The 24,181-nt window shown below is 47.5% G+C and overlaps 1 protein-coding gene across 1 annotated transcript; it reads right to left on the bottom strand.

Moving 5' to 3' along the window:
* Positions 1–3,526: 3,526 nt before the first annotated feature.
* Positions 3,527–22,616, bottom strand: CSF1 (colony stimulating factor 1). The gene is made up of 9 exons (XM_072644272.1): positions 22,260–22,616; positions 17,407–17,529; positions 14,401–14,463; positions 13,606–13,782; positions 12,607–12,754; positions 10,132–11,165; positions 8,335–8,387; positions 7,851–7,912; positions 3,527–4,139 (listed from the first exon to the last, which is right to left on the bottom strand). Exons 1-8 carry the CDS (start codon positions 22,599–22,601, stop codon positions 7,864–7,866), a joined length of 1,989 nt encoding a protein of 662 aa, XP_072500373.1. The 5' UTR covers positions 22,602–22,616; the 3' UTR covers positions 3,527–4,139; positions 7,851–7,863.
* Between the last annotated feature and the right edge of the window lie 1,565 nt (positions 22,617–24,181).

Raw genomic sequence — 24,181 nt, 5'->3', positions numbered from 1 at the left:
TCTATTCTCTTTTGATCCTATCCCTCCCCATGAGTGTCGACCTCGAATTGCATTCTCCTCCCCATGCCCTCCCTTCTGTCATCCCCCTCACCCTGCTTGTCCCCTTGTCCCCCACTTTCCTGTATTGTGAGATAGGTTTTCCTACCAAAATGAGTGTGCATTTTATTCTTTCCTTTAGTGGAATGTGATGAGAGTAGACTTCATGTTTTTCTCTCATCTCCCCTCTTTATCCCTCCACTAATGAGTCTTTTCCTTGCCTCTTTTATGAGAGATAATTTGCCCCATTCAATTTCTCCCTTTCTCCTCCCAATATATTTCTCTCTCACTGCTTGATTTCATTTTTTTTTTTTTAAAGATATGATCCCATCCTCTTCAATTCACTCTGTGCACTCTGCCTCTATGTATGTGTGCGTGTGGTTGGCCCCGTTTCTTGACCCCCTCAAACAGCTCAGCATTTGGTGTGTGGTTTGGTCTGTCCTGGGGAAGTTACCACACCAGGGGTGGGGAACCTGCAGCCTCAAGGCCACATGTGGCCCTCTAGATCCTCAAGTGTGACCCTTGACTGAATCTAAACTTCACAGAACAAATTCCCTCAATAAAAGGATTTGTTCTGTAAAATTTAGACTCAATTGAAAAGCCATACCCAAGGACCTAGAAGGCCACATGTGGCCACATGAGGCAGGTTTCTCACCCTTGTACCACACTCTACCTAAGTCATTTCCTTCATCATGGAGAACCAGTGTCCTTATAACTGAATTCTGGAAACCTTAGCCTCTAGTCTTCTGTACCCTCATGTCTCTCCCAACTGGCTCTGCCCACTCCTTGTTGCTCCCCCTGATTAGGGGGTCTTCAGGGGCATTGCCAATGATTTTCTCTTAGCTCCAAGACTAATTTGCTCCAGTTGTTCAACAAATAGAGGCCCAGAACTCTGAGAGCCACTGGGAGAACAGGGTCCAAAAGTGAAGGAGTCTTTGAAGGTTCCTAGAGCCCTCATAAGGATACTGGGGTGGAATATAACCAATCATTTTTCCAGGGCAAGCTAGTCCAAATGTATGTGCGTGTGCGCACGCGTGTGTGTGTATAGAGACATAACACATATGTATATAAAGCACTTCCAACGACTTTATTACCTTCCAAGACAGCACGTTTAGGGCCCCCACTGGTTTCCATCCATTTTTATGGATGCATGTGTTATGGTACTTTAGGATACAGATGTGTTTATGTTTGGCACTTGATAAAAGTGCCTGCAATCTTAGAGAAACAGTGCTCTCATTCTCCCTGACCCAAATTCATAAGCAATAGAGGAATCTTGCGGCATTGTGTCTCTTCCCAGAAGTCACTGCTTGCTCCTTTTCACTCCCCCAGGTTTCATTGGTATTTCAAACTGAATTCTTGTCACGACACATACATGGTTTTATCTGCATTTATTATTAAATATACAAGCAGCTTCCTAGTTATTTTAAATAAATTCTTAAATGACTTTATATATAAAATAATTCACCATTTCCAAGTATAAAAACAACCATACAGTGCAAGGCCCCAGCTCCTCTTGCCTTCCCTATGGAAGTGGGGTGGGGGTTCAGTCGGAGGACAAAAGAGACAGAGGGAGGGATATACTGAGGTCTGGAGGAGGAACCATTCATCTCACCTGCCAATGGACTAAGAGCATCTGGAATGTTGGGCTCACTATTTTGACCTTTTTTGTACAGTATACATTTAAAAGAAAACAAAAATATTTTCCTATGTCTTCAAAGTTTCGTTGTAAATAGATGTCAAAAAAGAAAATGCTGAGGACAGAAAACTGAGGCCCAAGGAGAGCTTTCTTCTTGTTGTAGGCCTGGCTCTGTCCTCACAGTCAACCCTCTTCCCAGAGCTCCCTCTTGGGGCAGAGGTATCACCACCCCCAGTGGGTGGATTTGGATTCTAGAAGGTCTCTGATGTAGTTCTGCACCCCAAGTAGTAGGTAGGGAATCCAGCTCCCCTTGCCCTAGGGACGCAGCATGAATGGGGTGAAAGGACACTGAAGATTCCCATTTAACAAGGCTTAGGAAAACTCTGAGGGTGTATAAAACCTAGCAAAATGACAGACAGAGGACAAGTAAGGCATTGGTGAGGGGAGGAGGAATAAAGAAAAGAGAATAAGACATAAGAGACACCACCTCCCCCCATCTTCATTACTTCTCCAATATTTAATGACTTCATACCCCTTCCCACATAGCAGAGGAGAAGGGCAGAGGTTACTCTTCTTTTACAGATGAACAAACTGAGGCTCCAAGTCACTAAACCAGTGGTGGAGTTTTGTAACAAGTTCCAAGAGGGTGCCAAGCTAACTCTTCCCTAACTCTGCCGAGACACTGGACTGATCCTGGGGAGGGAGCGTCAGATGAGCCAGGTGGGCAGGGCCCAACTTGAAAGGAGTCTGAATGGAGATGAACATGGAAGCAAAGGAGGAGAAAGCAGAGATTGTGAGGAGGAGTGGGAAACAGGAAGGACTGGGAAGAAAGTTGATAAGGGGTAGAGGAAAGAGAGAAAATGAAGAGCTGAGTTCAGGAGGGAAGGTTTGAGGGGAAAACAAGACTGAGGAACCCATCACATTGAGATCGGCAGGGAGAGGAAATCTAACCATTCAGAAGGGCTGCTCTTCAGTTCTCCCAAAGGGATAAGAAAACAAGGAGATTGGTCAAATGGGAGACAGTTCAAGGAAAAGAGATTGAGCAAGGATACAGCTCCAATCCCCACCTCCAAAGACATACACACAGGTTCAAAATTCCCTCCACTTCAGTCATTAAAAAAAAAAAAATGTTCTATCCTTTTACTTTTTGGAATGTCAAAATGTAAGATAGGAGTCAAGGCCTCCAAGAAGGAAGACAAAGTCTATAACAGATAGACTGATGGGTGTCATCTTCCTTCTCTCCAGGGAACCTGAATCCATGGGAGCCAGCCCATGGTACCTATCGTGTTTGGACACTGAAAGATGGTAGTGCAGGGAAGGGTGGGGGAATAATCCCTTCATCATCATGAGACCAGCTCAGCAATTTCATGTGCACAGAAGGCAAAAGAACAGTAGGGAAAAGGGACTGACACACGTTGCTTATGGGGAGAAGTCAGGACAGTACAGCAAGAAGATTCAATATTCACAGTGCAAAGACTTCCTTCATCAGAGGGCTGGTTCCTCCTACCCAGCTGTTCCAGGGCCACTCTAGGACCCAGCTAACAATTGTGAGGGAAGATGGAAGCACAGCCCAGGGCATGGTGGGAGTAGGTTGGGACACGGTGATTTCTGGTCTTTTTTTTCCTACACAGATCTTGTTTGGTGTCAGGATTTGGGGAATAGCCCTGACTCAAAGGGACATGGAGCTATTCTGAGCTATGGCCCCAAAATTATCACTCAAAGGGAGTTGAGAGCACTGGTTCAGAGGAAGGGTGAAGACACTTCCCCAGCTTTCTGTGTAGACCCATGGCAGGGTGTAGGTGTCTCTTCCTCCCATCTTGATGGTTGCACCCCTTCTTGGGAAATGAAGTCTAAGCTGGGAGCCTTGAGGCACTCCTTCTTCTTGGGATGTGCTCTGGCTTGCTGGGGAGTCTGGATTTCTTGGCGCTTCATAAATAAGATGGGTGCACATTTCCCTGAAAAGCTCTTTTCCTGGCAGCAATGAGGAACATCAGCCAGGGCTCCCCCCCAAAACATCTACGTAAAGGCTGTTTTCCACCCAACAGCCCTCTTCTCCCTTGGTCCAGGCTCAGATTCTGGAGGGTACTGCAGGAAGAGAGGGGGCCGAAGGTCACCCTTCCTCCCCAGGCTGCCTTGTGGGTCAGTCTCTGAGGGCAGAAGGCTCTGAGCATGCCTTTGCTGGCACTCCCTGAAGCATGAATGGCCTCCAGGGCCAAAATCATCATCAGCATAATAAATATCTGTAGCTTTTTGTGCATCCTCCCTCCCTCTCTCAGTCAATAAAGAGTAAGAGGACAGAGAACGAGTGGTAGAGGGCTTTCCCCCCTCGCCTGCTCCTGTCCTGTCCAGTCCAGGCCGGGGGACTCCGTGGTGGGCAGGTTGAGATCCTGGGAGAACGGGCTTGGGAGGGGTGTCTGGAAGCCCCCATGGCTTCTCCTCCCATGGAGGGACTGTCCTGTGGGCCCAGCTACAGGGGAGAGAAAAAAGGCTGGTCAGCATGGAGCAGGGTGGAGGTAAAGAAAGAAGAAGAGGTCTCTAGGGACACCAGTGGAGGGAGGCAATGGGGTAGTATGGGGATGGGGGTTGCGTTCCTGTGGGACATTAATGGCTGTTGCAGGAAAGAACTTCCTTCCCCTCACTCCCTCCCCTTCCAAGCCACCCTAGTCACCACAAAGGGCCCAGATTCTTTGGCAGGAGACCAGACCACTGCCGATTTCCCAGAATGGCTTCATCTCCTGTCTCCACCAAGGAAACCAGGGGCCAGAGGAGAGGAAAAGGCAACAGACAGGCACTGGTAGAGGCTCCAGCCACTGGAGACAAAAGGGGCAATGGGGAAGGTCACTTATCAGACAGAAGGAAGCTTCTTCCAACTGGCCCACTGGGGGTCTAGGGAAGGGGCAAAATGAGTTCCCATTATTTCTGTTGCTAGGTGCCTCACTTTCCTTTCTTTCTGTTACTAAATGTTCTTTCCAGGAGGGAAAGGGAATTTTGCTTTCCACCCCTTCCCTCAGGTATCTAGCACCCTAGAAAGTGCCATCTTTGCATATGAAGGAATACAGGGAATGTGTAGATAAAAAGACCATGGCTTTGAATCGAAAAGTGCAACAGAAGGGCCCAAACAGGGAAATTCTCATTTTCCCATATGGAATTAGAACTCAGAGGTCAAGGCCTCTCTGGGCTCAGAGGGATTTGGCACTCACCTCCCTTCCATGTCATCCCCACCCTGCCAACTCCCCTTGTCCAATAGCTAGGCCCAGCATTCTCAGAGCACTCTGTTCCCAGAGCAGAAATCCCCTGGATTCTGACCAAACGTTTGACTTTAGACCCAGCTTGTAGCCTCACCCTCAAACTGGTCTCAGGCTCAGCTGACACAGCTCTTGTATTTCAAGGGGAGTTAAAGAGGGGAGAGATGGGACCACAGTGTCTGCCCATCCCCTTTTCTCTCCCTATCAAGTGGGTCTGCACTAGAAACCAAGTGATATCATAAATTGGATAAAAGCCAGACTAAGATCATGCCAGGATACCAACACTGCTGGGGGTCTGATATATTGGGTAAGTCCCACTTCCTCATGCCCCAGTCTCAAGGTCCCTTATGGTTGGAATGTTTTGAGACCAAGAAACAGACTGTGCAAGAAGATAAAAATGATCATGTTGGGGCTAGCACTGAGTGTCCCTGAGGATGCTGGCACTGGGCCCAAGAATTACCTGAGGGAAAGATTCACTGGCTGGAGGGTTTGGCTAGGGTTCCCATGCTGCCCTCACCCCACCCCAAATCTTATCTTGAGTCCACAGGGACAGAATCTTGTGAGTGATAGCTCAGAAAAGGTAGGGCTGGGACATGGGGTAGGGAAAAACCAAGCTGGTAAACCAAGGGAACAGGAAGGTTTAAAGGGCTGTTTAAGAAGGGTTGGGGGGCAGGTACTGAGCAACATTATCCCCCCCAGATCCCTGCCCATTCACCTTCAGTCCTCTTATTACTGCCACCTTATTGTTGGAGAGGGAAAGAGATGGGAAAGGAGGATCATGGGAACACATAATTTTACCATGGACAGGATGCCCTCACTGGCTATTTTTTTTCCTTCCCGATGGCTTTGAACATTTTCCATGTTCCCAACATTTCTAGTGCTATCCCCTTGGACCGTCCACACTCAGATATTAACATGGGCACATGTCCATAATATCAAAGGGTGCTCCCAGTCAGTGAGTCAATGAGCCAGTCATAGAATCACAGGACTTTAGAGCTGAGTGGCATTATTTAGTTCAACCTCCTTATTTTACAGACGAGGAGACTGAAGCCCAAAGAGGTTAAGTGATTTGCCCTAGATTATTCAGTCAATAACATTTATTGAGTGTTCACTAAGTGTAGAGCCCTGTACTAGGCACTTGGGTCAGAAAGAGTACAAAAAAAAACAAGAGAGAAAAGAGAGACTCTACCCTCAAGGAGCTCACAATCTACTTGAAGAGATAGAAAAATATTACATATAGAAGATCCATTACAAAACACTTACAAAGTAACATCCAAATAAGAGCAAATTAATACAGTATCAACTGAATACATAAGTTCTTAGGGGTCATGAAGTAAAGGAACAATCGGTGTCAGTGGTTCAAACAAGGACATTTTATTGGAGAAGGGGCATTTTAAATCTGGTTTTGAAGGAGGTGAGAGACACAGATTGGAAACAGAAAGGGGAGTCATGTAGAAGGAAAGGAAGTGCAACATTTTGTTAAAGACTTGGATGAAGATGTGGAGGGTAAGCTTATCAAATCTGCAGAAAACACAGAGCTGGCCAGATGGATAATAGAATCAAAATTCAAAACTTTATGCTGAAACTAATGAGATGAAACTGAATAGACATAAATGTAAAGTTCTGTATTTAGGCTAAAAAAATTAATTGCCCAAATGTAGGATGAAGGAGGCCTATCTTAACAACAGTTCATATGAAAAAAGCCAGAAAGTTTTAGTTGACCAGTAGTCAAGGATGAGCCAATAGTGTGGCATAGCTGCTTTAAAAATTTGTATTTTTTTTAATGTGGCCTGAGTGGAAGGATAATGTCCAGATCAAGAAAAGCAGTAGTCCCATTATATTTTGAAATGATCAGATCACATTTGTGAAGTTCTTGGTGGCACATTTTAAGGTACACATTGACTATGTCCAGAGAAGGATAGCCAAGATGAGTCTGTAATCCATATCAAATAAGAAATGTTTGAGAAAATTGATATTTAGCATGGAGAATAGCACTTAGTATTTGAATGGGGGAGGAGGGAACAAATATAATAACTGTCTTCAAATATTTGAAAGATTTATCAATTAGAAGACAGAATAGATTTATCTGTTACTGCTTTAAAGGGGGCAGGATTAGGCCTATAGGAAGAAAAGTCACAAGGAGGTAGGTTTTGGCTTAATTTAAGAAAAAAAACCCTTTCTTTTAAACTTCATAATAATTACAGCTATTCAACAATGGAATGGTCTGCCTTGCAAAGTAGTGAACTCCAGGTCACTGGAAGTATTCAAGGAGAGACTGCATGACCATCTGTCAAGGGTATTGGAGAAAGGATACCTGCATAGGGGAGGAGGTTAGACTATATATCCTATAAGGTGCTTTCCAGCTTTAAGTTGCTATGATTCTAAAGGCATGAAGTTGGGAATGAGCAAATCACATGTGGGCAGATACAAATATATGAGTTTGATTGAAGTGGAGGAATTTTGTAGAGTTGTAGGGAGGGAGAAATGAAGTTGGTGAGATATATCTACAGGCAGTCAAAGATTTCATAAGGGTGGCAGTATGAAGCTGCCAGAAACTCCTAAGCAGGGCAATAATGTGATGGAAGTAGTCCTTGAAGAATGTTATTTTAGCTGCTGTTTGGATATGAGGGAATAGGAAATGGGGAATGGGGAATGGAACTGTCAGCCAAAAGAACGCAGAGGAATCTCTGGCAATGATTCATGCAAGAGGCAATAATGAAAGTGCCTAGGATAATGGCTACGAGAAAAGGAAGATTTAAAAGACTCAGCAGAACTTGGTCATAGACTAGAAACAAAAAGACAAAGGGAGACAAAGGAGAGTCAAAAATGTGGGGAAAGGATTGGGGTGCCACTGATAATAATGAGTTGTGTGTGAGTGCTCATATGGGGAGAGGGGAGGCGAGGATAGGATGAACTCAAAGCCAGGTCCTCACCTCATTACGACCTCTACACTGGCAACTCCACCTGTCTGTCCTCTTCCTGGTTCAGGGGGTTTCTGGCAGAAGAAAAAGATAGGATGACATTTCAGCACCAGTAGGGGGACAGCGGGCCCAGTAGGCAAGCTACTGAACAAATCACTCTCACTAGCATTATTAGTTTCAAAGGACCCAGGATATTGAGACATCCTTGGGGACAGTTTGCAAAAAAGCTGCAGACTCCTGGCCAAGAAACTACAGCATAGTATGGTCTCCCTCTTCCCTGACCCACCCCATCACAATACGCGAACCATTTAACGTTACTGAACAGGGGGTACTCAAAGCCAAACAAGTGAATTCCCTGAATAGCAACAGAATTCAAGATAAGGGCCTCTCCTCCAAATCTAGAGAAATAATAGTTGGATAACCCCCTTCCCCCATGTAATATACCTAGGGCTCTTCTAAGTGGCCAACCCCAAGTCATAGAGATGTCCAAACTCACCTGATCTCTGGCTGCTCCATAGATGTTTCTGCTGGCTGTAACTCCTGGCGGTTCTGGGGAAAGGAAATAGCAAGCTTAGTTTAGGGTAGAGGACAATGGTAGAGTAAGGGAAAGAGAATTCCCTTCCCACTCCCCATCTTCTAAGAGAACTAGATGAAGAGCTCCCAAGTTTCCTCCCACCATCCATCCAGCACACCAGCTCATATGGGGAGGGGGATAGGATGAACTCCGACCTGGACAAGCCCTGGACATTGTGCCCCTTTCCACGCCAATGTCATCCCTCCCAGACTCTTCTTGTACAAGGACCTCAAAGGTTTTGTCAGAAATCTAATCCCACTTACCTAGGCCATAAAGCTGCCTGCCTGCCTGCCAGAGGAGTGTCCAAAAGTTGTACAGATGGACAGTCTCACAGTAGTCCCTGTCCTTTCATTCTCTGACCCCAGTTTGGGCTTTCCATCCTGCTTTGCACCCCCAGCTCCCATTTTATGCTGGTTCCCATATCAAGGATCTCAACTCCAATTTTCATGCCATCTCTCTCTCTGTCTCTCTCTCTCTCCTTTCTCTTTCTCTCTCTCTCTTTCTCTCTCTCTCTCTCCTCTCTCTCTCTCTGTCTCTCTCTCTCTCTGTCTCTCTCCTCTCTCTCTCTCTCTCTCTCTCTCCTCTCTCTCTCTCTCTCTCTCTCTCTCTCTCTCTCTCTCTCTCTCTCCTCTCTCTCCTCTCTCTCTCCTCTCTCTTTCTCTCTCTCTCTCTCTCTCTCTCTCTCTCTCTCTCTCTCTCTCTCTCTCTCTCTCTCTCTCTCGCTATTATCTCCCCTGCTATACTACTAGAGTATCAACATGCTTAGATCAGTTCACCCTCATTCATTTCCTCCTGATCTTCCTCTATTTCATACTAATCATCTCAAACCCTTTTAGAGGAGCTGCCTATCCAACTCTTTTTGAATTCCCTCATTAGGTGGCTAGGAGTCATAGTAGATAATGACCAGAATCCGGAAGATTTGAGTTCGAATCCAGTATCAGAGACTTAACTAGCTGTGTGACCCTGAGCAAGTTGCTTAAACTCTGTCTCAGTTTTATCCTCTGTAAAATGGGGATAACAACAGCACCTACTGCCCAGGGTTGTTTTGGTGATAAAATAATATAATATTTATAAAGTGCTTTGCAAACCTTAAAGGCCTATATAAATGTTAGCTGTTATTATTGTCCAGGTTCTTCTTCCATGCTTCCATAAAAATTGTACCCACTAAGACCTTTAATAATCTCTCATTTAAACCCAATTGTTTCTTCTCTGTCTTCAATGTCTTTGAATTTCCTGCCATACCTGAGTTTTGACCACCCTCATATCCTTGACATTTGAGGTGGTCTTTTTTTTTTTTTTTGAGGAAGTCTTCCTCTTTTTCTTCTATGTGTACTTGTCTTCTCTATTAGAGTATAAGCTTCCTGCAAGCAGGGATCATATCATTCTTTGTGTCTGTATCCCTAAAACAGTGCCTGTCACACAGTAGGTATTTAATAAATGCTTGTTGATTTATCAGTCTAGTCACTCCATAGATTTCTCCTCTTCTTATCTCTAATGTCACTTTCCAGTCTAAGTTTATGATTCTATGAATATCCTTCCATACCCCATCTCCCTTTCAAGATGACCTCTCAAGGTTCAGTCCTGTACTTGAGAAGAATATTTAACTCCAATCCAGGCTTTGATCCCACATTAAACATTAACCTCAAGCCTAACATTGACCCCAACTCAAACACATACCCCATCCCCTCCCTCCTTCCAAACAGCCCTCCTCTCTCTTACCCGCTGCCTCTTTTTGTAGAACAAGAGGCCGCCCACTGCTAGGAGGATTAGGAGGATGCTGGATACCAGTACAGAGAAGAAAGAACCCTGGGGCTGAAGTTCAGGGCTTCCCACATTCTGCCTCTTGAGGCCTGTGTCAGTCAAAGGAAGCGAGTTAAAGCCCTTGTGGGCCCCGCCTGGGCCCTCGCCTCTCTCCAAACCTTGGCCTCCTCTTCCTCCTTCCAGCTTGGCAGGGCTCCTCCGGACCCTAGTGTTTCTCTTGCCCAGCAGCTCCTCTTGGGGTCGGGGAATGCCCCAGGAGAGGCTTCTGGGGAAACCAGGCTGAGTGGATAAGCTGGAGATGCCCTGGGTTTCCTCAGAGTGCAGCAGCTGGGTAGTGGGTGAGCCCAGACCCTGGATACCTCCATCCATCTCCTCTGATGAATAATCTCTGGCCTGGCCAGCCAATGGGTTACTGCCCTCATCCTGCAGGTGGTCATTCCTCACTTGGGCCAGCAGTCCCTGTGCAAGAACAGGCGTCGAGGGAGTGGCGAGGAGCTCATCTGGATCTGTGGTCCCTGTCTGGATAGGGCCCCCTCCCAAAAGGAAAAGGGGAGCCTCTGTTTCTTGAGACCCAGGGCTGACATCACCTGAGGCATCCCCTAGAGCTGAGTCAGTGTCGAGTTCAGAGTTGAGAAGGCCCTTTATCCTAGGGGAATCGGACAAGTCAGGGGGAGACTTGTTGCTCCCAGCCTCCATCTCAGATCCCACTGGGAACTGGGAAGCAGAGAGCGTGCCCGTAGTCTCCATTGAGTCCACGCTTCCACAGGTGCTCCGGGGGACTCGGCGCCTGGCACTGCCCTGGGCTGTTGTCTGAGGTGGCAGGTCACTGGGCAGGAGGGGTTTGCCCTCTGTCCCCTCAGAGTCTCCCCAGGCCAAGTTGGCCACTGGGGCTGTGGAGGGAGAGAGGGAGCTATGGATGGGGACAGAGGCCAGCTTACTGCTAGGGGTGGTTCTGGGGGACAGGCAGTTGCAATCAGGCTTGGTCACCACATCTGAAAGAACCACAGGGAGAAAGGGGGAGAGAGAGAGGGAGGGGAGAGGAGATAGAGTCACCAGCCTATAGCACAGCTTTCCCAAAGGGTGCCAAGAAAGGGAGAACAAAGCTGGGGGTCCCCTCACCACCACCCCCTACTCAGCATCTAGATTACTGAGAAGGGAAAAGGGAAGAGGATGCCAACTGGATATGGCCCATCCAGAAACAAAGATGGAAAGAGTTAAGTCCAGTTACCAGAGAGCAAGGGAAGCAGGCTTTGGAGGAGACAGGTAAGACAGTAAGAAGGCTGGAGTTGGTTAAGGGGTGAGGGGGTGTTATGGGAACATCTAGCACAGGACCATAGCCACCCTGAGATTCTAGGTCCCAGATCACAGATTTAAGGCAGCCAGGTGAGGGAGGCTGGGAAATGCTCTCCAAGCCAGGCACTCACATCCAGAGCCCAGAGCACTGCATGCACACCAGAGAGCAGAGAGATGGGCTCATGGAACCCAGGGGGCAACATGAGAGGGGAGAGAGAGAAAGAGAGGGAGAGTTGGCTGGCCAGTCAGTATGAAGGGACAGGCCAGAGCCCAAGTGAGAAAGCCTGAGGCCCAGGCCCGCTGGAGCAATGTGACATGTGCTTAGCCATCACCAGGAAGCGTGAGGCTGTGGCCACTCCTAGGAAGGGGCCCTAGAATCTGGCGGAGTAGTAAGGGTCAGTGCCCATCTCTGATAGAGATCAGAGAGGCACTGGCTGAGACAGGGAATGAGGACAGGTGTGGTAAGCTGGCACGCATGACATTGGGACATGGAGACGAGGACAGAGAGGGCACATGTATGCTGGGCATAGGGGCTGGAGTTCAAAGTGATACTCCCCCCTCATCCTGATCTTGCCCCTAGAGCTAACACCTGCTTGGGGAGGTGGAGGAAAGGCTTCCCTGGGCAGGGGTGGGGGTGGAGGTCTTCCAGAATCATCTCCATCCCAGAGAATTGCTAGCAGGGTTTCCAGGGCAAGGACCTTGACTCCTGGAACGTGCTCTCACCTGAACCCCATGTCTTAAATCCAGGCACCTCTAGCCATGACCTGCACAAGGCTTCTGGGTACACACTGGTGCCCAGGTGTATCCCCTACCCCCTCTACATTTGGGTCTCAACATTCCAACTCCCTGGGCCCCTCAGATCTGTAGATGCACAGACAAGCAAGCATGTGTGCGTGTGTGCACAGACTGGAAAGCACATTTGACTGTTAATGCCCAGGAGCACATAAAAACCATCCCCCCACAAGCACATGTTCATATGCACACACATGAGCTCAGGCAGAGTCACTGTCCCAGGGCTACCTCAGTCATCCAGGGACTGCTCTGCGCTGCTCCCACCCCCATAGGGACCCCTAATCCCCTTGCCCCTCTGAGGCCCCATCTCCCATCCCCCTCCTCTGGCATCCCCCAGCCCTCTCTTACCTGAGTTGACACATTTGTCAAAGCTACTGGTACAATCCCGGTTGAAGACACGCCAGTCATTATTAAGCAGTCTCCTGGTTTCTACAAAGATATTTTGGACCTTCTCCAATATCTGGACTGGGGTGTTATTGAAAGTCTTAATGCAGGCCTGGGGGAAGGAAGAGAGAGAAGAGAAAAGGAACATCCTGATGAAGGTGCTGGACAGAGATCTTCCCCTCTCTCTTGGTCCTGTTTTGCCTGCCTCTGTTTCTCTGAATTGAAATGGGACTATTAGTTGGATGAGGGAAATAACGTCACTGGCTGTCCAGGCTGGAGATTATGTATTAGGGGAGATGGATGGAGGCATCCAGGACCTGAGCTCACCCACCACCCTACAGCTGCAGGCTGAGGAGCCCCAGGGCTTTAGCAACCTCCCCCAATGTGAGGAATAAGAGGGCACAGAGGAACACTACCAGCTGGAAGGAGGAAGAGGAGGCCAAGACCTGGAAAGAGCCAAGAGCCCAAGCAGGGACCTACTTCCTTCTCTCTGTGTCTTTTCCCTTTAATTTTCTCCTTCCTCTGCCAGTATCCTCCACAGGTGTACAACATTGGGGAGGGGAGGGAGCATGGTCCTGGCAGGGGATTGGTGTGCTTGAAGGAGGAGCACGGTGGGGAGGGAAAGCTAGGTAGTATCTGCCCCCAAAGTTTTAATCACCTCACTCTTAAAGAGCAAGGACGCAGAGTTGGACTGCTTACCAGAAGATCCCCAACATTCCTCCCTTTTCAATGAGGCCAAGAACCAAGTTGGACCTGTATCCCAGAGAGGGATCTCTTTCCTTTGGAGATGGCCAGTCCCTGCAAGCCCTCATTTCTTGATTTTTGGGTTGCATTTTACCTTCTCCATCCTCAGGCCTTTCCCCTTCCCCTCCTTCTCTCCCCCTTGCTTGTTCTACTACTTGGGGGTAGGGTGAAGGGGCATGGGAGGGATGATGAAAACATGGAACAGGCTGCATCTCCAACCTCATCTCTCTTCTCATGCTCCTTGGTGACACATCCATCATCCCTCAGCCTCAAGTACAGCTCGTGCAGCTTCCTGGAGGTATTGTAATTGGGAGAATTGTCCTTGAAGCGAATAATTTCCTCAAAAATATCCTGGATCAGGGGAAATGCCTTCTTAAGGTAGCAGATGGAATCTTTCTGAAAAACAGGAGTCTGAAAATTGTTTCTGGGAAAAGCAGAGCCCAAAACCCAGCCCTTCCCCCCATCCTTCTCTGTCTCCCTTCCTCCCTTTTCATCCTTCTTCCCTCCTTCTCTCTCCTCCCTTTTTTTCTCTTTCTATTCTCTATCCCTCTCTCCTTCTCTCTTTTTCTGTCTCTCTCTCTCTTTTCCCTACTCTGTCTTTTCCCCTCCCTATCAGGATCAAAAATCATCAGCCTCTAGATGGATTCCAATGTGGCAGTCTAGGGGTTTATCTTCCTCAGACCTCAGAGCCTCAAGAACTCCTCAGCTCTTGAATCCTTGGCCAGTTCTAGTCCTCTAGGCTCACGTGAAATTATTCTCAGAATGCAACACAGCCCCCTTTCATGGCCTAGAGAATAACCTGCATTTGTTTCTTTTCTAGTATCTGAGGAGATGAGGGAACAACAGGGGTCTGATGGTGAGCCTACAGCCCTAGACTCTGGGGATGTGCCAAGCCTGCTGAAGGGGAGAGACACCCCACCCTAGGCTGCTCTGCTGCTCTGACAACTACAGAAGGTCAAGATTAGGGAGAGCTCTTCACCAACTTTCAGCAGGCTGAGCCAACTCATCACTCACCAGTTGGTCCTGGTCTGCAAACTTAAAGTTAATGTGGCAGGACGTTTCCATCTGGCTGTCAATCTGAAAGAGATGGAGCCGGCAGATCAGATCTCAGTCTGTCCCTGAGTAACTGGAGGAGGTCCAGAGTATAACCCCCCAAGGCAGGAGGGTAGAATACAAATAGCATCCGATCCCTTTGAGGCTCAATCCAAATGCTATCTCTAACCAGAGACATTTTCTGATCCCCCCCAGTGGCTACTGCCCCCTCCCCCAATTCTTTGATCACATACAGCACTCCATCTCTCATCTCTGTACCTTTGCATAGACCATACCCCCTGCCAGGAAAGTACTCCCTCTTAAAATCCCAAGTTTCCTCTGAAGTCCACCTCAAACACCACCACCTCCAAGAGGCCCTTCATGACCCTTTTCCTCCTCCTCTTTCTTCCCTCCCCCCCAGATTCTGCTCTCTCCCCTCTAAATTGCGTTGTGCTTATTTTATGGATGTTTATTTGTTTATATTGTGTGCATGAGGCCTTCCCCTATGGAATATTGTATTTCTTGAGGGCAGAGATACTTTCATTTTTGTCTTTGCATCCCCATAATACCTGGTAAACAGAACAGACTTAATAAATGTCCATTGACTTGAAGATGAATGAGACCCTAGGTTCAAATCCTTCTCCTTACTACCTGTGTGACCTTGAGCAGGATGCTAACCCATGCTAGGCCTCAGTTTCCTTAACTATAAACACACACACACACACACACACACACACACACACACACACACACACACACACACACACACACATACACATGCACACACCCCTAGTGGGGAGAAGTAGGACAGATTATTCCTCAGGTTCCTTTCAGCTCTAAATCCAATCCTATAAATACATTTTAGTGTGCATATGGGTGAGGAAAGGAGAGGTGAAAAGAGGAGGACTCCATCTTTTTGGGAAAAGAGCAGTGAAGGGAGAAGGTCTTCAACCATGATTCCTCATCAATGTCTGGAAGACCCCAGAGAGGAGGAATAGGACATTGGCTGAGCCAAGAGAGGAGAGAGGCCTTCCTAGTCTTTCAGGGGATCTGCATATAGGAACTCAAGGGTTAATGTAGGGGGGAAAGATATTTTGGCATCTCCCTGCCATCTTCTCTGCACTATAGAATTTCCTCTTGAGGAAGCTAGCATCATCCTATCAATGAAACTTCACTGAACATACAGAAGAGTCCATTGGGAAAATGGAGTCAAGAAGAGAGAGGCTGATCTGTTGAACCAGTAGGAAGGCCTCCCCCTCAGGTTTATGTGTATTCTTGGGGAAGAAAAGTAGGACAAGAAATTCTTTCTTTTCATCTCCCACATCTAGGAGTGAGGGGCAGCTTCTCTGGAGACCCAGAGAACAAGTCTCTTTGGGCATCACCTGGAAAGCATAGAATCCTGGGGAGGGGGAAGATATGCAGAAGAGGGAGTTTGTGGGAAGTCAGATCCAAAGAGCCTGTGGAATGGTACAAATGAGACCCAGCCTGACGCCATCCTTCTCGGTGGTCTGGAGCCTGACTTCATAAACAGTGCCCACATACCCCCTCTGGACTGCTCCTTGAGCCCTGTAGAAGTCCTACTATGGCCACAGGGACAGCTTGGCTGTACATCTGTCTCTCCCAATTCTTGTTCATCATCCATTGGTTGGACCAGATGATTTCTGAGGGTCCTTTAAATCCCAAGAACAAGTTGGAGAGGACTCTGGATTATAGAGAGATAGCCTGGCCCCTAAAACTCAAGGGGAGAGCTGGGGAGGAGAGAGAAGATCCTGGGATCATCTTGCAAGGGACTTTAGAAATCATCTCATTTGAACCTCTCATATTAGAGATGAGGAAACTGAGGCCCCAAAAGATGAAGGGCCTTGCCCAAAGTCTCAGAGATAAGAAGGAGGAGAGCCAAGATTTGAACTCAGCTCCTTTGGCTTTAGAATCAGTGTATTTCTACTAGAATATACATATTCCTCTAGAAGTATGGTCTGAGAGCTTTCTCTCCTCCTGAAATCCATATTACATTCTTCCTTCCCTTTCATCACAGATCAAAAATTATGTCTTCTAGGGCAGTACCAGGCCAGTGGTACATTTGGGTCCATCCTGGGGTCAACATTTGCATGCACTAATCAGTGTGGAGTAACTACTGGTTGGAGGCCCTGGGAAGTTCCCTCCAGGAAGACATCCTGCTGAGACAGAGAGAGGACCAGAAATGTTTGCTGAAGTCCTGGGGTTACTTTTCTGGGCAATCATTAACTAAGGTCATGGCAAGGGGCAGAGAATCCTCAGAACATTGTACATAAGGACATGGGAAGTCAATGCCCAGGGCTCCCTTCTTCCCTCTGGTCCTCTTCATAGCCAGGGGAAAGTCAAGGACCACAAAAAATTGACATTTTAAAGTTGTAACTAGAACTTTTTGCAACCTGCCCAAAGATCTCAAACTTGGTCCTCTCAGTTCTTGAACTTGGAGGTAGTGGCTGAGAAAATGACAGGTCGGGGGAGACAGATGCTAGGGATAGTGGGGAAGGGGTGAGGAAGGGCACTCTGAGGGAGGTAACTTTCTATTTTAACTAGTTATTCTCAATAACCAGGCACTATACTCTGTTGTTTTTATGTAGAGGACAGACATGTGCTGTCAGCACTCCCTAAATTGGGAGCCCTGGGACAAAGCCCAGTTTGTCCCTCCACCTAAATTATGGCTCTAGGACTTTTGCCTTAACATACAGATAGATTGCATTCTCTCACCTCCTGTACCTCTGGCACCTACCACCTTCACACCCAGGCATGTCTTATCTGCTGCAATGCCTTCCTCTCCCTTCCCATACTTCAAGGGGAAAGGGAGGATGGGTAAGGACTTGTCTTCACCTGCCTCTCTCTACCCTAGAGTTCCTCTTCACTTGAACCTGCTCCCCCAACCCCTGATCCTACAGTTACACCAATTTCCCAAGGGAAAGGGTGAAGGAGTTTGGAGTAGGGGTGAGAACCTGGACATATACTCACCAGCTCCTGTAGCATCCTTAGGTGACTTTCCATAATAAGACGGTTACAAGTTTCTGGTCCATGAGAGGGAAAACTCCAGGCTACTAGGAGACAAGCCAGCAGAAGCCAAGATCCCAGCCATGTCTGAAATAAAGAAGGCCAAAGGAGATTCAAGAAGGGATCCCATGACACTGGGGCCAACTTCACCTCTGCTCCTTGGTCACCCCTTTTGTCTTCCTCAGAAATCGAGTGACAATAGTCTTGATTCTGTCAACTGTAGGATCAGTTTCTTGTTTTCTCCACCCCCAAAATATCTGGTTCCCACAAATCCAAATTCCCCATGCCTTTGTAGCCTCACTCGGCACATCCATGTCACATGTGTCCTCCCTTCTTAACTACAGTTCCAAAATCAAATTGTTCAGATTAGTCCAAGTGTGCTTAATTCCATTCTGTTCTACCAATGGCAACACTAGCCTATCTTATCTTTCTCATTACATTATAAGCTCCTTGAAGACAAGAGTTGTATCTATCCTTTATTTTGTTCTCAAACCACTTAGAATAAGGCTAGGAACTTTGTGACCTCACTAACTGACAGATGCCCCAGCTCTACTCTAGTTTCTGACCTGGAGAACCTGGAGTATTTTCCCACACCAACCCTCCTCTCTTTTTCTCTACTTTGCCCATTTCAGGCTAGCCTCTGGCTCTTCCCCTGGAAAATATTATTGTCCAGAATTAGTTTCATTGTACAGTCAGTCCCCTTTGCCAGAGACCCCAGGGCAATGGGTGTGCCATCAGACCCAACCCAACAGATTAATCATAACCAGAGGTGCCAGGCTCCCTGGGCTTTTCTTTAGCTGCCATTTATCATGTTGAGCTTCCTTTCTTATCACTCCTAGATTTCTCCCTAGCATGTTTCTTGAAGGTTCTCACCTGCCCTACATTCCAAGTCTCTGAAGATGCTCCATGAGAGTTGGGCAGGAGACAAAGAACTTCTGACATCCTCCTGTTCCTCACAGTCTTCTCATCTCTCTGGATCTCTGACATCTCTCCCCACCTCCCCTACTATCTTGGGTTCCACTTTCTCCAAATAGGGATTGGGAGGAGAGACACAAAGGCTTTTCCTGGGTTCTTTGGTGTGCCTTCCTGACAACTAGCAAGCTGATCGCTCCCACTTCTCCCACCCCAGGAATATAAAATGTGGGGGTTGAACAGAGAACTTTCCTGGAGCTCAGGGACAGGTCTCTTCCTCCCTCCCCAGCTATGTGTGCAGCACAGTGCATATGCTGTAGGGGATACAAGAAATGCATAAGGTATGGGGGCAGAAGGAATGGACAGAGAACCAAAAGCCAGACTTAGAGGAAAAGATGAAGGTAGAAGGAGTGAGAGATGGAAAGAAGGGCCTGAAAGAAGGGATAAAGATGATAGAGTGATGAAAGAAGGATCTGGAGATATGACAGTAAGAAATAAGGGCAGAGATAAAGAAAAGAGGAAGCAAAGAAGGGAAAAGAGAATGAAAGAAAAGGCTAGAGTTTATAACGTAGGTGATAATAAGAGCAGACAGTATTTATATAGTCTTTAAAGTTGCAACACTCTTCATATAAATTATCTCATTTAATCCTCACAACAGCTCTATGGAGGAGACAAAATTTAAGCACCTAGAACAACTAGAGAAAGTTAGAAAAATATAGAGAGAATTATGCAAACCTAGCATAGGATGACTTTCCCAAAAGTATTCAAATATATGGTTCACTGTGTGCTGTGGGTATTTAGGGAAGAAAGAGAATAGAATGCACTGGAAGTAACAAGATGACTTCATGGAGGAAACAGGACATGGTCTGGTCTTTAAAGGATGTGTAGGATTCAAATAGAGAAGAGGTAAGTATAGTGATAAATGTTGGTGACAACCCCAGAACAGAAGAAGAGAGGGTACTCCTTGGGGAGAAGGGCAATCACTTGGTATCCTGAGATAGCATGGACATTTAGAGTAAGGTCACATAGCCTATAGGTGATGCCATCTCTAGCACTTATTAGCTGTGTGACCTTAGACAAGCCTTTTAACCTCTCAGGGCCTTGGTCTCTTCATCTATAAAAAAGGGGGATTAGACTTGTTGGCCTCTGAGGTTCCTTCAGATTTTAAATTTATGATCCTATAGATCAGGAGTAAAATAGAATCCAGGGACTGATCCAGCAAATCTCCCTTTATGCCCCTTTTCAGGTTTTGGAACCAGTATCTTGGATCTGATATTTGGAAATCTCAGGGCTTGCTTTAGTAAGACCACAAGCAGAAGGCTTGGCCAACATGACCCTATCCCAGGCTAAGGATGCTTCTATGGAGGGGCAGAGTATCAATGGAATCTGGGATATCACTATCAGTGTTAATAACTTGGTAAAGGTTAAAGTGGAACTGGAAAGAAGGGAAGTTTTGGAATACATTTCTGTTCAAGATTTCAGAATACCAAGGCTATGCCCTGCTATGGAAAGACTCAAGATATTGATGGTTGATAAGGCAATCAGAACTGACCCTTGAAAGATCCGTGATGTTAGAGGAGAGATACTACCCCACCACCACCTCAGCTCCCCAGAGCTCTAAACCTATATCTTATCTCCCAGAATAATCATAGAAGCAAATATTTAGGGCTAGAGGGAACCTCAAAGGTCATTAAGTCCAATTCCCTCATTTCTACAAGTGCTGAAGTTGAGGCCCACAGATGGGTCTTGGCTGGGGTCACTGGTTCTGAGGTGGGTTTTGAATTCGGGTCTTCCTGAATCTAAGTCCTGAGCTCTATCTGCCACAAAACACTCCCTCTCTGTGATATACTCTGTCCCACTGGCAGGCCAGGCACTCATTCTCTACTTCCAAGGAGTATTTGCAATTTAGAAAAGGACTACAGGGAGAGGGCAATGTTTAATTCAATGGAATGAACTGCTTCTGATGAAATTTATACAATAGTGGTAATGGGGGGGCAGTGTATTGGATAGAGAAGCAACCTCCATAAGCATCCTCCATATTTACAGACAATCAACTACCTCTTGTATGCCAGAGTTGGCCCTAAGTGTAACTGTGATTTTGCTAACGAAGTCAGCAGTGAACGTATTTGAAGGAGCCCCAGCACTTTTCTACCCTTCAGCATTTGTCCTTTACTAAAATGTGAATGGGCACCCAAGGGTTAACTTTCTAGCCTGCATCTGGCCAGCTCTCTTCCCTCTCCCCTCCCAACCTCCCTTTCTCAGAAAGGAATCTTTGCTACAGGCAGGGCTAGTGGCTCAGATAGCTGTATCCCTACCCACCCTTTCAGAACAGCAACTTGCAGCCCAGCTGAGGCCAAAGTGAAAAGAAGCCTTTAGCCTATTCTCTTTCAACCTTTCTCCTCAAAATCTCGGACGTTCCACCTTTCATTCGGGTTCTTTCTTCCCATTCCCTTTCCTCCTAATTCTGTTTCCTTTCTTTGCTTCTCTGCATTCTATCCCGTTCCAGTTCTTTCCTCTTCTTTTCACCAATGTCATCCCACCCCTCCTTTCTGCCCCTCACCTCTTCCAATCCCATCCCCATCTTTCCATCTCTTTCTCTTTCAATCTTTGTGTTTTCAGGCAGGATGCTGATTCTCAGTCCTTTTCTCCCATTTATTATCAGATCTTCCTTGTTCTTTTCCCTCCCAGTTCTCCATTGGTATCCTCTTTGTATTAGGTGCTCCAGAGAGAACTCCATCAGAATAATGGGGGAAAGAGTTTTCTCACAAACCACGAGGAACTCATACATTTAAGCATCCCTATGCTCCAATCTACGAGAAGCCTGGGAGCTTTTCATTCCATCTCAATCCTGGGATGCTGTTCTGCGAACCCACTGCTTGCAGAGCTAAGCTAGGCTGACCTATCTACAGACACCAGCCTTGGAGGGGGGGGGGGGGGGGGGGAGAACCTCTCTCTGGCACATCCTTAAACGGGGCCCACTCTAATCATACTCTTGACTCTTTGCCTTAAACTGCAGCCTAACTGGAGCAACATTTATTCCCACTTTCTCCAGCCACTTCCAGACCTAACTCATGTGAGGGAGGCTAAGCTGTCCCATGAAAGATCTCTGTTCCCTCAAAGAGTTAGCAGGGGGCAAGCTCTCGGGGCCACAAGGAGACCCAATCGCCCTCAGACCAGTCAGCTTCTGGAGACATGTCCCTGCCTGCCTGTACGAAGTTCTCTGCCTGAACTCTCCTCTATTCGCTACAGAAGTCGGGTTGCTTGGCACCGATCTGGGCATCCTATGAGCTAGGAAGCACTCACTTGGCTGCTGACCAAATGCTGCTCCAGCTGCAAGAACCGTGGCCTTCTGCCCCTGTCCCCCTTCTAACGGTCTGGCTTCTTTAGTCCCAAGATAAGGCACCAGGCAGCAAGCCAGATAAAAGAGGAGAGAGAGCCGCCGCCCCCCCCCCCCCCATCTTATTTAGCAGTGGTCTGTGGCACAGTCCAAACCACGCGGAGGGGCTCCAACCCTAAGTCTAGCCAAAGGCCCTCCTCACCCACTGCGCTGATGCCACCGTCTTCCTCTGAGGGGAACGGCCAGAACAAGCATCTTTAAGACACATACCTCCCTGCGTCTCTCGGACTTGGCACAAACTTGAAGCCACCCCTGCAGCTAACTGATCAACCAACAGGCAACGTAAACCACTGCAAATAGCGGTGGCAGGAGGGGTCTGGGGTGGAGGAGGACACAGCAGAAGTACCCCATGTTCCCTGCCAGTGGCTGCTCAGAATCGGGGGAAATCAGGAGAGAGAAAACGAAGAAAGAAGGGGCGGGAGGAGAAAGATGGGAGGCAAGCCCGAAGCGAGTAAGCTTTGGCCAGCGGGAGCTCCGTGGCCGGGGGGCTCTCGGGAGGGGCGCTTACCGTGAGTGGGCAGCTCCCGCTTGCGCCCCGTGGGGTCATCAGGGCTGCTGTGCCCCGGGCCGGAGTGGGAGCAAGCGGAGCCTGGCTGAGTCGTGCGGAGCACCGGAGACCGGGCTCCAGGGCTTCTGGGGAAGCAGAGGAGAGGGCTAATCCAGGAGCGACGCTCGGCCCGGCTCGGTGGGGCTGCGGGCTGCCGGAGACCCGAGTCCAACTTTCACTTTCTGGAGCCGAGCTGAGCGCCACTCGCCCAGGCGGGCTCGGCCTTTTAAAGCGGCCTCTCGGAGCATGTGGTTTATGGGAAATCACCTTGGAAAGGGGCCAGTTAGTCAGACAGCGAGCCATAGGCGCACACAGCCACACACGCCTACCCCCGCACCCCCGCCTCCTTCCCGCTTCAGCCCTTAACTTTTTGTCTTCTTGTCTCGGTCTTTCTCTCAGGCTTCTGTTCCGAGATCCCAAGTTTTGGTAAAAATAACTCAGAGCCTTTCTCATCTCTGCCTCCCATCCCCCTCGCTCCTCGCTCCCCTCTTCCCAGATCCCATGCTTAGTTCTTTTACTCAATCGTCAACGTAAAGGCGATCTAGCACAACCGGTATTGTCACTCATAAGGGAATTTCCCTTTGGACCTGAAAACTGCTGGAACTGAAGAGTTGACAGCTGAAATCTTAGCCTTGTCTAGCTAGGTAGGGCACCGAGGAAGGATTTATCCCGATCACATTCCCAAACGGGAATTTCCCTCCCTTTACCCATACCCAGTGAGATATTTCTGATGAACATCACTTTCCCTCCACTAACCTTCGACTCCAATCCAGTGCGACACCTGTCCCACCTTCTGTTACTTTATTGTATCAAGAAGCCCTTCTTGCCCAGAAGTGACTGAGGTCATCCACCCTGGCTTGGGACCCTGCTTGGAAAGGGGATAGATGCTGCACGTGTCTGACAGGGAGGGTGATGGTATTCTCATCAACAGGTTGGCTTTTCCAGGAGGCAGCCTGGCCACTTGACAGTACATTAAAGTAAATTGCTGGTCTAATTCATGTCACTTGAATGTCTCCCTTCTGGAGTCCCTCAGGTTAGAGACAGAAGAAGCAAATCACCTCAATTTGTTGTCTGTTGGAGCCTTTGGCCCATCCCTTTTCAACCTCCTCCAGGGATGTTGGCCCTGTGCTAACCCATGACACTTTCCTATAGGATTTATAACTGGAAAGGACCTTAGATTCCATCTAGCCCAACTCTCTCATCATATAGATGATGCTTCCCTTGCCTAAGGTCACAGGGAATATTAGAGATGGAAAGAACCTTATAGGTCAACTGGTCCAACCTCTTTACTTTACAAATAAGGAAACTAAGGCTCTTAACCTAAGAGGTTTGAAATGACTTTTCAAAGGACAACCAGTCAGTAAGTTACAGAACTAGAATTCATCCTCTGGGGTCCCACTTCTCCTAATCTGGTGTTCTTACTGTAGATTAGTGTTAGGCCATCTGAGGGGTCCTCTTTGCTCTTTGAAACATAAAAGCAAAATCTTATTTACAATGATAATGAAAGACAATTTTCTACTGAGACAAAATGAAATTAAAACTAACAGCTTTCTTCAATTCAACTCAGCAATAAATATTAAGGAGCCACCATGAATCTGGTACTACGCTGGGCAGCTGTTGGGAGGCTAGAGAAGCATATGATTTTGAGATACAATGCTTTTCAGAACTGATAGTCTAGGTTGTAAGATAAGATGCATATTCAAATATATGCAGGGCAGTGAATAAGAAAATACACAATTAGGAATAATCAGGGGCCAAAATTCATGAGACAAGTGGTGGGTACTACAAGTTTATCAGTTAAGTGTAGGTTTAAGATGTAACCCAAACAGGGACATTGAAGTGTACTTCATGAGGAAGGAGTCCTGGATCTGTAGTCAGAGAAC

This window comes from Notamacropus eugenii, chromosome 2 (genome assembly GCF_028372415.1).
Source record: "Notamacropus eugenii isolate mMacEug1 chromosome 2, mMacEug1.pri_v2, whole genome shotgun sequence".
Taxonomy (NCBI): Eukaryota; Metazoa; Chordata; class Mammalia; order Diprotodontia; family Macropodidae; genus Notamacropus; species Notamacropus eugenii.
Note: the sequence above shows the minus strand (reverse complement) of the source record. Positions and strands in the feature narration are given on the sequence as shown.

What these genes read in the sequence shown, in the direction of transcription:
- CSF1 (XM_072644272.1), bottom strand. Translation starts at nt 22,601, where the DNA reads ATGGCTCGCTGTCTGACTAACTGGCCCCTTTCCAAGGTGATTTCCCAT. An exon ending in GCGGGAGCTGCCCACTCACG is followed by an intron (nt 17,530 to 22,259) that starts GTAAGCGCCCCT and finishes TCTTTATTTCAG; the next exon opens with ACATGGCTGGGATCTTGGCT. An exon ending in TCTACAAAAAGAGGCAGCGG is followed by an intron (nt 8,388 to 10,131) that starts GTAAGAGAGAGG and finishes TCCTTTCCCCAG; the next exon opens with AACCGCCAGGAGTTACAGCC.